At 27.3% G+C, this 16,481-nt stretch overlaps 1 protein-coding gene across 1 annotated transcript; it reads left to right on the top strand.

Annotated features, from left to right (window-relative positions):
• Positions 1-2,655: 2,655 nt before the first annotated feature.
• LOC114173713 (abscisic acid 8'-hydroxylase CYP707A2-like) lies at positions 2,656-5,365 on the top strand. The gene is made up of 7 exons (XM_028058271.1): positions 2,656-2,937; positions 3,045-3,360; positions 3,494-3,880; positions 4,121-4,295; positions 4,409-4,515; positions 4,603-4,721; positions 4,835-5,365. Exons 1-7 carry the CDS (start codon positions 2,735-2,737, stop codon positions 4,926-4,928), a joined length of 1,401 nt encoding a protein of 466 aa, XP_027914072.1. The 5' UTR covers positions 2,656-2,734; the 3' UTR covers positions 4,929-5,365.
• Positions 5,366-16,481: the final 11,116 nt, after the last annotated feature.

Genomic DNA, 16,481 nt, shown 5'->3' with positions numbered 1-16,481 from the left:
ATAATAAGAACACTATTATTAATGTGGTGTGTAGTTTAATCTATAGGGGAAGGTTTAATCAATTTTTGTAATCAATCATTTTGAAAAATCTATGGTTGATTTATAACTATGACTGCTTCACCTACTTCTCATATTTATTTAATAAAAACTAAGTCAAATTCTTTAATGGATAATACAAAAGTTGGGTTAATATCATTAATTAAATAGCCTTTTTTCTTTAAATATGATGCAGACTGTGCCAGAATTCGTCTTAAGAGCAAGCGCAACATAAGACATGTCACGGGGAAAACTTAAATGTGATTAATTAACGTAAACAAACAACCAAAATTCAAAATTAATTTGATATGTACATTAATTACCCATTAATCAAGGCCTTATTAGTTTGACTTTGAAAAATTCTAGTATTTTACATAGCCTTCTTTTGAAAATTGGGTACCAGTGTGTCTATATATATATATAAACTAACATTATCAGGTAATTTGAGTAGTTTTTGTATTTTATTAAATTTTTTGCGTTAATATTATATTTTCAGATGAATATATATTTTATGATTTAGATTTTAGATTGTTTGTAAAAGTTATGTTCTTTCTGTTTTTTTTTTTTTTGTTGAAAGAAAAAGATATGTTCTTTCTAACTTTTTAATAAATGTATACTCTGTATGATTGCTGAAAAATTCAATAGTCTCTATTTGAAAAATCAAATTTTGAGAAAACATGTAAATTGAAATATATATGTTTAAGATTGTTATTTTATATAATGGTATTTTCCTTGGCACTAATGGTAAGAAGGATTAACTATGTTAGTGTATATAATAAAAATTTATGGAAATTAAATTAAGATGATTTTTAATTTTTTATATTGCTCACCATTTAATTTTAATAAATATTAAAATATGAAATCAAATATAATAAAATGAATATTACAACAAAATTAAGATATTTTTTTTTACTTTATCTTCCTCATCTATGACTTCATTATCTTTTCAATAATAAAATTAATTACAAAGTCATTCATTGTTCGAAATGTGTTTCATCTTTAAAAAAAATGAAGTAAAACACATATTCATTATTTCTATTAAATTTTCATAGTTCTATTTATGAAAAAAAAAACCTCTCTTGCCTAATTCGATGGTAAAATATTAATTTTATAATATAGTATTTTTTATACCAAGTTTTCATTATTTATTGTGCAAAAAAAAATCATATTCAGAAAATATTTGAAATATAAGGATTTGAATAGTTATATTTTCTTTGATTAATTTTAATCGTTTTTATTTATTTTTATATAATATTTTTGTATGAAAATTCGTTTTACGAATGTAAAATGTGTCTTATTTATGACATACTCGTTGTTTGATAATTAGGTTTCTTAAAATTATTTTTAATTAATGATAATGATATTATTTTAACTTTTTTAGAATTATCGATCAAAATCTCTCACTGATTTATACGACTTTAAATTATAAGAGAAAGATATAAGAACAAATGATGAAGGTGAGAGAGAATATTTATTGGCTTGAAAAGTTATTGCATCATCAAGGAATACAGAAACAGTAAAAAAAAGATTAAAAGTTACTAGAAATTTATGATTTTGGGGACCAGTTGAAGACTTTTATTCTGTGTTTGATCCATGGATGAGTTAGTTTAAGGTGGGTGGCAGCCTAATTAATGTAAAGCCTCAACTTACACCATCAAACCTACTACACATAGTTGAAATGTCCAAACAATGCATCATCTCATTGCCACAAAATTCCTTTTATTTTATCTCATTTTCTCTCATTTTCTCACCAACTCTCCAAATTTGACCCAAAAACTCACATTATCTACAACACAAAAATATCCCAAAATGGTTTGCTCCTTCCACTTTTCTGTCATCACCTACACATGTTAGAGACGTTAGGCATAAAGTAACGTAAAACAACAAACAAAAACAGGTAAACCAAAAAAAAAACACACACACACTAACGTAGTTAACAAAGGGGTGATTGATTTTTTAGCTGTTTCATAATGAAAGAGAGAAGTTGAACATTGTGGGTTCATGCAATAAATTGTGTACAGCAATAGTTATGTGAATTATTGAACTCCTTTTTCTTCATAAATGTTGTGAAGAAGATGATCGAGTAAAACGAAAGGATTAATCCTTTGTTGAAGTAAGAATACCCAAAGAAAAGTATAGCATGATTGCATTAAAAGTATAAAGAATTTAACAGAATCGAGTTGTACGGAAATGGTAGTAACAGAGGAAAATGTGGATTACCTTAGTGTTGGCTTTTGTCATACCAAAGAGTCGCTGGTGTGGTTATATTATATCTATCTATCTATCTCCCTATGATTAATTAATTAGGATCCATTTTTGGTGTTGGGAGTTTTTTCTCTCTCTCTCTCTCCAACACCACTAGAGAAAGAAACACCAATCTATGATAGATGTACGGTCAACCGAACTCTAAGTGTTATATGTATGAGTATACACTCTAGTGACACGTGCTGTCTGTTTCTCTCTCTTGATGAGGGAAATAAATTACAGGAAAAACATGAATGAGCTGGAGGGAGATTCCGTGTGTGGAAATCGAGCTGTAATTGAAAGCCTCCCTTCTTTTTCCCTCCTTCCCACCCTCTTCCTGCTTCATATGCTTCCACTCTTCATTCAACAGCCTATAAATACCCAAAATCATCACCTTATTTTCTCACAAAACATCTTCTTCTCTCATTTTCATTCTCATTCATAACATAAAAACATGGAACTAACCACAATCTTATGTTTCTCCGCTGTTACCTCTCTCTTCATTGTTCTTCTCTTCAGGACACTCATCAACCCCTTTGTCTCCAAACGCCGCCACTTGCCGCTCCCGCCGGGGACCATGGGCTGGCCTTATATAGGAGAAACCTTTCAAATGTATTCTCAAGACCCAAATGTCTTCTTTGCCTCCAAAATCAAAAGGTTCAATTTTCTTCCCGGAAATTCTTTCGCTTTTAACCTTCTCTTCTCTGCTCCCACCGCCAAATTTCACTCACTCACACGCATATCTCCATTTTTTTGTTCTCCAGGTATGGCTCTATGTTCAAGTCCCACATTCTAGGATGTCCCTGCGTCATGATTTCCAGCCCCGAGGCTGCCAAGTTTGTGCTCAACAAAGCTCAGCTCTTCAAGCCAACATTCCCAGCTAGCAAAGAGAGGATGTTGGGAAAACAAGCTATCTTCTTTCACCAGGGAGAGTACCATGCTAACTTGAGAAGGCTTGTTCTTCGCACCTTCATGCCAGAAGCCATAAAAAACATCATCCCTGACATTGAATCCATTGCCCAAGATTGCTTGAAATCCTGGGAAGGCCGCTTCATCACCACTTTCCTTGAAATGAAAACGGTGAGCCCTCCAGAACAGAGCCTCTCTGTTTAGTAAAAAAACAACACTTCTACCTATTTCTGATTCCTCGTTGGATTTAAATTTTGATATAAAAATGAAAAATGGGATTTTGACGGTTTTGGGTGTACTGCAGTTCACCTTCAACGTTGCTCTGCTTTCGATATTCGGGAAAGAAGAGATTCTGTACAGAGATGCTCTGAAACGGTGCTACTACACTCTGGAGCAAGGGTACAACTCAATGCCCATTAACGTTCCGGGGACACTGTTCCACAAGGCGATGAAAGCGAGAAAGGAGCTTGCGCAGATCTTGGCCCAGATAATCTCTAGCAGAAGGCAGAGAAAACAGGATTACAAGGACCTGTTGGGTTCGTTCATGGGAGAGAAAGCAGGGCTCACCGACGAGCAGATAGCAGATAATGTAATTGGCGTCATTTTTGCAGCTCGTGATACCACGGCCAGTGTGCTGACGTGGATTGTGAAGTACCTCGGTGAAAACCCCAGTGTCCTAGAAGCTGTTACTGTGAGTGTCTGGGTCCTACCACCCTTTATCTTTGTCGATTTTGAGGGCATAAAAATAGTAAAGTTGTTAAAAAATGATTCACATCAAAATCTAATCTGCAACTAGAAAGAGAAAGAGATACTAGAAAAAGAAGTGAAAGTGCAATGAATAATATGATGTTAGAACAAGATAGAAGATGCTTTTACTTAAAAAAGTTTGATCCCTTAGTCCTCACACTTTCTAAATCTTTTGACTTTACAGGAGGAGCAAGAGTGCATATTGAAGAGCAAGGAAGAAAGTGGAGAGGATAAGGGTCTGAATTGGGAAGATACCAAAAAGATGCCCATAACTTCAAGGGTTATTCAGGAAACACTCAGAGTTGCTTCAATTTTGTCTTTTACTTTCAGAGAAGCAGTAGAAGATGTTGAATACCAAGGTCAATAACCAAATCTTTCTTTTTTCTCTTTTTTAGTTTATACCCCAAAGATCTCCTCCTTTCCTTTTCTCAGTTTGGCTCACAGATTCTGTGCTGCTACTTGTTTTGTACAGGGTATCTTATACCAAAAGGGTGGAAAGTGCTACCTCTATTCAGAAACATACACCACAGTCCAGAGAACTTCAAGGAGCCAGAAAAATTTGACCCCTCGAGATTCGAGGTAATTATAGCGGTGAAAAACTGTGGTTTTTATTACAGTGTGATACCAAGTTCAGAACTTAACAGATTCTGTTTAATAATTCTTCAGGCTGCACCAAAACCCAATACTTTTATGCCATTTGGCAGTGGGATCCACGCTTGTCCAGGGAATGAATTGGCCAAGTTGGAGATTTTGGTCCTCCTACATCATCTGACCACAAAGTTCAGGTTGGTAAAAAAAACCAAGTGTTTTAGCCATATGGTTTGAATGAATGTACACACATTCCAAATAAGGGTGTTTAGAATGTTTCTAAAGTGTTGGTTCTGTTTTTCTGGTGCAGGTGGTCTGTTGTGGGTGCAAAGAATGGGATTCAATATGGCCCTTTTGCTCTTCCCCAAAATGGTTTACCCATCACACTATATCCCAAGAAGTAGAAGATACTAAATATCAAAAAAATCACACATCCAACCCTGGTTTCATAGTAGCTTTCTAAATATGGAAAGAAAGAAAGAAAGAATGAATGAATGAATGAATGGCTTCACTCACAGGTCTCAAAATTGGTTTCCACAGTCTCCACATAAAGTTTAAAGACAGACACAGACACCATATTGCAATTGGATAACCAAACAAGGGAGATCAAGAACTCTTCCCTTCTTTTTGGCCAAGAGAAACCCAAAGGGGTAGTCTTGGCAATAATAACATACAACACAGGGATGTCAAGTGTACATAGGAGGTTTCACAGCCAGGTCCAGATCATAGTATTGTGTTCTTTTCTTTTATTATTTTTTCTCCTTCAAATATGAGGAAAAGTCCTCACCATATTATTGTATTGATGAATTATTCAACTAATTATATCAGTTCTGTATCATCATCATCATCCATAAGAACGCCGCAAGGCCAAAATAAAAACTGAAACTTTGCCACTACACTGATATGAGTCCCAGAAGAAATTAACCCACCCAAGAGTAATAAATAATGATGAGAAGAAAAGAAGAGAGGAAAAATATGGAAATGCGAAAGAATCACGGCACTAGAATGAAAAGAAAAAGAAAAATACGTGCGTCCCATCTTGAAAGCATGCATTCAATTATTCAAACCTTGAATAACACGGATTTCATGTACTTCATTTCAATCAAAGTCAGGTTCCCTAAGATCCTAACACATGTCGTTTTAAGCACACATAACCATTATCTCGCAGGTATTCCCCTACGTAAGTCGTTTTTCTCCCATCAATTAATTTCCTTTTTGGCTCCTCCACACTGTTCCAATACAAAAGTCAAAACAAACTCAACTTCTACCACCTAGTACTAACTCTTCAATCATGCACCGTTTTTTCTATGAACTGTTATATCCTTACACTCACTAACAACATGTGCACAACTAGAAAAGTATAGAAACCTGCACTGTTCTTGTGTGTTTCACTGGAACATTGTAGAAGAATCAGGTATCTATGTTTGTAACAAGACAAAGGGTCCTTTATGAGTTGTTGAAATTATGCAGTGTTTCAAAAGTTGTTTGTTGATGATGAGTGATGAAGATGACACAGTTGTCTAATTGGACATTGCTCCATGTTGTTGGTGAAGAAATATCTGAATGTAGGAAATGTAATTGGAGTTAATTAATTATATGGTGTTTGTTTCCGACCATAACTTTTGGTGCCTCTGATGTTGAGAAAAATAAAACGGTAGGTCGTGTGGGCCTTCAACTTCCACCGTTTAGCTGTTCGTGAATGGTTTTTGGAAATCAAGAATTGCAAGTTTTTGTATAAATCAAACCACGGCACTGCAATAAATAATAAACATTACTATATGCAACTTTTTCAGATTTTTTCAATGAAATTTTGGTTTTCATTTCATCAACATAAAAAACGTTATATATTGAAAATAGATATTTTGTTAAAGATTCATCAACTTTATGTATGGTTTTTAATAAAGTTCATATAAAACGAAAAAAAAATAAAAAACATTATAAGGACACTCCTTCATTGTCGTAATTTAATAGAATTAAAATGTAAGCTAACTCGAATTTAACTAAATGGTCAAATTATTAGACGATCCTTTATTTGTTTTATGATCTAGTGTGTAATTTTAAAATATTTTTCTTTCTATTAAATTTTTTTTGTTATTTATACTTAAGTTTTTAGTTAATATACACTTATTATGATGTAGGAAGAAAAAAATAGAACATTTTATAGATATTTTATTTAACTTAAGAAATGTATTTAATTTCTTTATCTTCTTTATAAAACACTAAACGAGACCCAAAGTAAATGGAGTAATTGTAATAATATTCGAGTTACATTTAAAGATAATATAATAATTAAAAAAAAGTTGTTATTATTATTATTATTATTATTATTATTATTATTATTATTAGTGGTGGTGGTTTCATGTTTGTTAATAAGTGGCACGATTAAATTAACTAAATCAAAGAAAATAAAATGAAGACTTCTAAAATACTTTTGAACCGATAATGGAAATTAGTTTAAATATATATTATGATTCTATGTTACATAAATGGCAATGTTATTGATTTTTGTAATGATTATCTTTTAAGAGTCATACCTATTATCATTATTAATTGATTAATAGTCATTATTTTTTACTTTTTCTTTTTACGTAAAGCTTCCATAAAATAAAAATCTAAATATGTAATTAAAAATTAAGGTATTTGTATGGTTCAAACTTCTTCTTTTGAGAGAGAATACTGTTCAAATATTTCATCAGTTGGTACCTGACCTGTTTTTCTTAAAATTTCAAAATTATTTGAAATTAGTTAAAATATAAGAGTTTAAATTCAGATTATTAGGTAATTGTATAGTTTTTAAAACTTATTAAAATATTTTTCAGGATAATATGTTCATAGATGTTTATATTTAAAATTAAAAAAGTAAAGTGAAAAAAAGCCAAAAAGATTGTTTAAAAATCTTTCTTCTTTTTTTCTTCACCGGTAATATTGTTTTTCAAAGACTATTTTTAAAACTTATTTGACAAAATTTATTTTTTTTACAAAAGCAATAAATTCAAAAATAAGTTTGAAAAAATTGAAATCAGACCAACCAACTCAGCTGGCCACATAGTCACGTAAATTGACTTGAATATTAATGTGTCAATTTTTGCTGAACAATAACAAGGACTCAATTATTCAGGTCAACAAAAATCTGCTAGGTCGTAATTTATTTTTTTAAAAAAACTAATATGCTAATGTACTATTAATTATTTTTAGAGATATATTAATGAGTTATTTTAAAGTTATTTTTTCAAGAAAAAAAAATAAAAGAGAGTATATTAGCAAAATGAGTTGAGATATGTGTTTAGTGATTCTGTAGTTGAACCATTTGTCTGAGTTAGGGGAAATAGCACAGCATACACTAAATTCATAATTGAATATAGTTAAATGGCAATTTTCAAATTAAAAAAGAGACTGGTCCATAAAAGGTTGTGATACTGACATGAGTTGGTATAAGTTGAAGAATCTTAATATTTTTTAAACATGTGATTTTGAACTCAATTCAATTTTAATCTATAAAATAAATTTTCGATAGGAAAAGGTCTATGCTTTTGATGCATTTTTTATGGAAAAGATTTTAATGTAGAACAGATAACCAACCAAATCATAAAAAAAAAAACAATATACCTAATCAAAAGAAACAAGTTTTTAAACTTCACATCGAATATATATATATATATATATATATATATATATATATATGATTAAATTATTTGTATTTAGTATGTTTTAAAAATTTAGCTATATTAAATTTTAAGTGTCTCATAAAAATGAGTATTTTTAATTTAATTTTTGTTAAAAAAGTTTGTTTATTAAATATATAAATATTGATATCTTTTAGGTATTGTTGTTTATTTACATGTGTTAAAAGTTGTGAAACTTTGTATTAATATAAAGTGATATTGTACTTAATATAAAATTAAGAATTATTTTTATATAACTCAATTAATCTACAATATTTACAATGTCATTTTTATATTAGTTAGAAAATTTTATAATTTTTAACACATAAAAGTAGTTAAACAAGACAATGCGATAAAATAACATTAACTAATAAAAATTTAAATCATAAAAACTTAACTAAAATATTTAAAATGCTTAAATATTCAACAAATAAATAAAAACTTTAACATAATATTCAATTAAAAAATACTTAAACTGTAAAAAAAAAAACTTAAAATCTATTTATAGTCCTTAAGAAAATATAACTCAACCGAACTATAATAAATTTATATGAAAGTAGCTTTCAAATTAACCATACACTTTTTAAGGAAATTAAAAAAAAAAAAAACCCAAAAAAGTAAACCGAAAGTAAATAGAAACAAGAGGAAAGAGATAAATGAGAACTACAATTTCCTTTATTAAAGCTTTAATTTCTGTTTTCTGTACCCAAGAGTAAAAGCATAAAAATGACAAAATATATGAAACCTAGTTAAATTCAGCAGAAAACAAATGAATTAAACTTGGAAAAAGATGGATAAGTTATATTTTCCACTCTAATATTCTAAAATTTATTTATTTCATATGAACTAGGTTGAAATCCACCATAAGTAATTTTCAAAAAAAATTGAAAGAAATATTATGCAAGGAATGATATTTAAATTAAATTCTGATATGATGTTTAAGGAGGCAAAGAAACAAAATAATTTGTATGAAAGTGAGAATGGTTCTCATTCTGATTTTTATTTTTTTTTAATAAAACGCAATTTTATAAAGTTTTAAAAATAAAGATGTTATGTATGTAGTGTCGAATTTGTCTATGGTCCTATTTGAGTCTAAAATGTCACACTCATCACATCAAACATAGTTAGTGACGAAAGTCAACAACTAGTTGTAGAGCATTTATGTCTCACTCATCACATCAGATATAATTATTTAATGAATGATAACTTCCAAAAAAAATAATAATAATATCAACTCATTTAATATATAAAACAAAAACTATTATTTATTTCGACCTATTAAAACTAAACAAAAACGTAACAAAAGTTTCTACTGCAATTTATTTATTTTATTTGAAGTGATAAAATTTCTATAATTCATACAACATCAAGAGAAGTCTATCTCTTATGAATAAACCAAATATTTATCGTCTTTTACAACTAATTTTGGCGTAATTATCTTTCTGGCAACAGATAGTTCAATCCATATCATACTATCAATCGCATTCGATAAATTTATTATGTATTATCATATACTATTATTTTAATATGATTCTTATTAACTTGTAATGTTTTTTATGAAGTTTTATTTTATTTTAAATTGATTATATCACTTATTTTTAAGTAACTCCTGAAAAATTCTATTCTAAGAAGATTGCATAAGATTCATGGTTTTATAATATTTTATTTCTATTTCAATTCCTTACAAATTAAAAGATATTTTATTGATTTAATTTTAATAGCTTTGGAATATGTCATTGATTCTGGACAAAGAGAAAAATATATTTAAATCGTTTTAAATCTTGACTCATAAGTAAGCGGTAAAAATAATATATATTCATAATAATAAATTATGTTTTATGTTTAAGAATAAATTTCTAAATCTAATTTTTCATTATAACTTTTAGGTATATTATAATAAGATTTTTTTTTAAACCTAATATTAAAGCTAAATTTTTTGTATAAATTTTGTAAACATATTTATTTATTTATTAGAAAGATATAAATAGAAAGATATAATATCAATAAAATATATCCATATAAGATTAAATATTACCTTTAACTTAAAATTTCAGAACAATAAAATTATGAATTTTATTAATTATAAAATATTCAACTTTCTTGTATTTAACTAATACAAAACTTATACTTACATTTACATTTTCGATCCATTATTTATCTTTATTAAATATAAGTGAAATTGGTAGCTCATAGCTAGGTTATTGAAGTATAACAAGCATATAAGTTGATATCATTGATGAAGAATATTGAGTTAAGTTAAGCGATGAATTATAATAATAGTTGCATTTTTTGTGTGATAAGAAAAGAATAGGATGAGTTGTAGACAGAAACAATCTAGCTTGAAAACAACATCCATGTCCATCAAGTACATAAGGAAATAAGTATCTAGCATGAAGAGCACTGAATGGAGGCAAACAACTACCAACAATCAATCAAATATTCATCTCCTTAAGTTATGTTCTTTTAAACAGATTTACTCTTTGAAAGAGATAACAAGCGAGGATTTGAAGATTTGTTCACGTTTCTTTTAATTGATTTGCAGACAATGGAAGGAGCGAAAATGCAGGATTGCTACTTTTTTTCATCTTCTCTCATGTAGAGAGATTAGCAGGTGAAAGTTACACTTTTACAAAAAAGACCATAATTTAAAAGATAAAAAATGCTTTCAAATTAAATATTAATTATGTCACAAAAAAAAATAAAAAATAACTATTTTTTCACAATAATCATTAATATCTAAATATTTAATTTTTCTTTTCAAAAAATAAAGGCATTATTTAAAAATAAATATTATTTTTTTCAAAATTAATGAATAATAATATTAAAAAAATTAACTCATCTAAAATTCATTTCATATTTTTAACAACGGCAATTCAGTCAAATTTATTTTTTATTTATTAAAATTTTCTTTTTATTTATCACTTCTATCAAATCACTCATAAGTTTTCACAAACTTTACCCTCTAATCCACTTAAAAATTATTTCCAAATCTCTTAAATAAAACAACACCAATTTTACTCTTGATTCTTTCGATCTCTCTCCCAAATCAATCTATCCAAAAGAAGACACCCTAAATCTAACCATTTGTCCTTTTCAATGGAAGCCATCATGTTTTGAAGAAGCCAAGAAGAGATTGTGCATTTTGATATGACTTTGGCATCACTTCTAACATCTTAGCCATAAATGCTGACTCAGAACACTGCATTTCTCACAACATCTCTTTTTTCATCTTCTTCTCAGATGTCAATACATTTCTCCAAGATACACTTCAAATCTTTGACAGCTATACAAAATCTTACTTCTGCCGTATCTAGAACGATTTCTATATATTTTTTTAATAGTTAAATATCAATCACAAATGTTAATGGTTAGTGTTTATTAGCCAAGGAATTCAAATCATGTTCATGTTTTAGATTTATTTATTTTTTATTTTTAAGGTTAATTATATATATAATATATATTTTTATAATATTTTATATATATTTAATAATATATAATTTCTTTTTTCTATTTTATTTTGTTTTTTATCGTATTTTTTATATATTTTTTTCAAATCTTTTAAACCAATCTTATATCTTTCAAATATTAATAAAAAAAAGTTAAATCCATGATATTTATTACTCTTTCTTTTAACTTTTATCACTAGACCAACCTTATTATTCACCTAAAAAGTTTATATAAATATATATATATATATATATATATATATATATATATATATATATATATATATATATATATATATATATATATATATATATATATTTAACATATCTTTTATTTCAAAAGAATATTCTCAAGACTCCAAAAACATCCCAACAATTATTAATCTAGTGATTTTTTTTAAAGTTTCTCTATTGGTATAATGATGTATTTTTTAGTAGAAAGTTTTGGAAAACTAATTTTATATTCAAAGAAATCAATAATTTTGTTACAAATATAACAAATTCGACTAATAAATCCTAAGCCAAAAGAATGTGAAAGTAGGAAGTTCAAAGAAGCAACATAGCACGAGGTTGAAGAAGGAAGTAAAGAAAAAAAAGTACACAATAAATATCTATATATATATATATATACAAGTTTGAAGAACACATGGAGGATCTAATACTTCTTCAAAGTCCATATCCACCACATGGGGCAGGACTATTGGATTTTCAATTAGTTTACTATCAGCTTAGAAGTTAATCAAGGTTGAAGAGTTTAGGATTAAGATTCACTGTAGTATTTCTATATTAATTTAACAATATCATATAATTGTAACCATTTATCGGAGAAGTTAATGCTAAATAACCATAGTTTCAACTAATGTTAATAATATTGTTAGGATATGAGCATTGACTACTAAGTTAAAAATTATAATTTCGTAGTTATGATTAATTTGTTTTCTTTAAGAACACAATAGTCCAAGTGTCACGATTGTAACTTAATCCATTTTATCTTTGTTATAGAACAATTGATATTGTTTAGAACAATATTTCATTGAGCAATTTTTTTACTAAGAATCTTTATCTTAAATTGTGACTCGGTCAAACTATCTTTTGCAACGAAATAAATGTGCATCTAGCAACAAATATACTATAAACTTTTATTTTTTAAATAAAAAAATAATTACTTTGAATGAAAATTGATTGAAATAATAGGTAATTTTGAGACAATGTAATAATTTCTTCGGTTCCATTCAAAATGGTGACACCGATTAAAATTAGATTATCTAACCTAAAATAGTAAAAAAGTTAGCTCGTTCCTAAATATATAACCAAGAAAAAGTTTTAAACTTTCTTTTCTAACGGTATCTATTGTGCCCGTGAATTGCCTGTTATTAGCCTGTTATTAGCCTTGATTAGCGACTAAATTAGCAACAGTCTCAAAAATTAATTTTATAAACTGCTTGGAAAATTTAAATTGTATAGTTTGAATTTCAAGAAAGATCTACACATATCCATATTTATCTTTTTACTTAAAAGTCTTGAATTTGTTGGTAGAAGTCTTTTGTTTTTTTTTTTATATATTTTTTTAATAAGAAGCAGGCCACCAAAGAATCAAAGTATCCACATTCTAAAGGGTTCCTAATAAATTTGATTATATTTTTTGATATATTACATAATTACTGACTTTTATGCAACTAAACTTTTTTTTTTCTGTCATAGAATCTTCTTATTCCGCGAAATTATTATAAACCAAGTTGAATTACTAAAGTGAATGGTGCCACCATTTTTTTTTTATTTTGTAAATATTGAAAACAGTTTTATTACATAATTGTTTGTATAACTAGGGATGGTAACCGAGAAGATCACCCATTACTAAAAATCCATATATTTTCTATCAATTTTATTTTAAATTCTTTTTTAAGAAATATTTATAAATTCGTTATGAAAAATAATTTGTAAGAAATTGTTATTATTTTTTATGTAAAATATTTTATACAAAACATTTTCACAGAAGAGTTTATAAAAAATAAATGCAAATTTTATAATTTTAATAAAATATAATTATCCACACAAAAATTATTTGCTAATTAAATTTTTTTAAAAAATAAAAATAAAATCTTATAAACTTTTTTAACAAATTTTTAAAAAAATCCCTTAAAATATCAAAAAGTTTTAGTAATGATGTTTGAACTTCGTTATCTCATCCTCGTCCTTGTAATAAAATAGTTCATCTTATCTCTATTTCAAAATTGAATGGCTATATAATTATTGTCTCATTCTCATTCTAGAATATAAAAAATAAATGCAAATTTTATAATTTTTATAAAATATAATTATCCACAAAAATATTATTTGCTAATTAAAACTTTTAGAAAAAATAAAAAGAAAAAACTTTTCTTATAAAATTTTTTAACAAATTTTAAAAAAAATCCCTTAAAATATCAAAAAGTTTTAGTAATGATGTTTGAGCTTCGTTATCTCATCCTCGTCATTGTAATAAAAAAGTTCATCTTATCTCCATTTCAAAATTGAATGGCTATATAATTATTGTCTCATTCTCATTCTATTTCTTATTACCATTTCATTTTTTTACTATTACAAATAGCAATTAAATCATTTTTATAAAAAAATATCACAACAAAAGAATGAGAATATTATCAAAGTGTTTCAATATTAAAAACACATTTTTTTTTCATAAAGTCAAATATTAAGAAAAATATTATAGTTGTATAAATATCAAATTTGAGTATTTCAAATAAAACCTAGAGAAATTCAAAGAATTATACAAATACTAAACAATTATACATAATTAGAGAAAATAACAAAACATCTATTGATTTTGCAAATGATCAATTGTTTCACTTGCATTCGATCCACCAACATATACAAAAAGAAAAAAAAAAATTATATACAACCTAATAAATGAAATTGAAAATTGTGTGATCTGAACATTATTTGATTCAATGAAATTAAGAACCCTCGTTTGAGCATAATTATTGTTGGGAATAATACAAATGTAAGTTAAAAAGTCCCACGTTGAATAGAACAAATAAGGTTAAACACTACATGAGCATAAAGACCCATAACATTTATTATCTTAAGGTTTTGGAGTAAAAGTGGTGTTAAATGTCTTATATGTGTAAAATTAATTTCATATATAGAACCATAATCTCTCAATATCTATAACTATATATTGAAAAATATGATCCATCGATTATACACAAAGAAAAAAAATATATATGAATTACGACAGAGTGATAATTAGAATGTGTATTGAATATTATTTATACCAGCTAATATAATACGAGAATTTTACATCTAAATGGAAAAAAATTTAAAAAATATTCATAGGAACAAATTTATTATAACATGTGACTAATATATTAATCAATGTGAGTTATACTCTTATTTTCTTTGTTGAAAATAGAAAATTACTTTTTGAGTTAAAGGACAAACATAAAATTAAATGATAAATGTAATATAGCTTGATATCTTAAGCATTATTTATATGAATATTTAATAAAAGTATTATTATTCAATATATAATTTTTCTAATAAAAATTATTTCGAATATTCTTTTACAATTTAAAACCTTATTATGCATGAATCGTTAAATCGTAAAATCAACTCTTTACTTTCATTTGTTTGTTTTTTCTACCATTATTTAATGTGCACTTTAGTGAATACTCGTCTGAAAAGCAACATCCTCACTAGAATCTAAATAAAACTAAAAAAGGAAGATCCAAATGAAGATTTCAACAGAATGAAAGAATATTTAACTAAAAAATGACCATTGAAGAAGCTTTGTAGTGGAAGTTCACATTTTGGTGGTTTTGTTTTAGTTGTTGTCTTGTTGTTCTTAGAGTTCTTTGCTGCTATGGATTACAACAATGACAAGAGGTAGGGAAGATGAAGATTGCAACAAAAATGGTCCTTCCTAAGCTATATTATATATATGAGTAGCAGTAGTAGTGGAATGGGAATTCGTACAATGTACTGAATTAAGATAATGCGAATATGACATCTGAACTATATACCACTCGCATTCACCAGCTGCACCACATACAAAAGCTGTGGAAGACAAAACAGACACGTATACATTTTTGTATATATACTTCTTTCTTATTTCAAAATGTACTTTTCTCCAGTTAGGTTCCTTTCATCGTGGAACTATTTTCCTTGTTATTGAAAACTTCGATGAAAATACCTTAGGTTCCTGTTATATATATACGTATATATGGTAATAACATAAAAGTTTTAGAAACTGGTTTGTGACTATGATTTTGACAGTAACTTCAAGTGTTTGTGATTGTGGAAGTGATGACAGTTATGATTTCTTCGGCTGTATCTGTCTTCAATATCAAGATCTCGTAATTATTAAACTTTAAAATCTTGATCTAACCACTTTTTATATATAACTTTTATGTTATTACTCTGTTAAACCATATACTAACCCTAGTCGCAGATATTATAACAAGATTTTTATAGTGTTTCTATCACAGCATTAACTGTGTTTATCCTCATTAATAATTAACGAAATAAAACCGTAGCTCAAATGCAATTTAAAGATGATGTATGTGCAAGAAAAGTACCTAATTAAATTCATTATTATTTCAAAGGTTAGGAATCTATCATATCATACATTGGGACGTTTGCATTATGAGTGCCACATAAGTAGAGGTTTACAAATTCAATACTCAAGCAATAGCTTGGCATGACTAAAAAAGTGCATGCTTTTTGCTGCATTTTAAGCCATAGAAAGTGTTGGAGCTATGAGAAGTATTAATGGTCCAATGCAGAGGGAAAGGTTTGTTAATTATGAAGAATGCATAGTGAGTTAAACATGATGAAAGCATGGAAGTGTGCA

Source organism: Vigna unguiculata, chromosome 2 (genome assembly GCF_004118075.2).
Source record: "Vigna unguiculata cultivar IT97K-499-35 chromosome 2, ASM411807v1, whole genome shotgun sequence".
NCBI lineage: Eukaryota > Viridiplantae > Streptophyta > Magnoliopsida > Fabales > Fabaceae > Vigna > Vigna unguiculata.
This window is presented reverse-complemented; position numbering and strand designations above follow the sequence as displayed.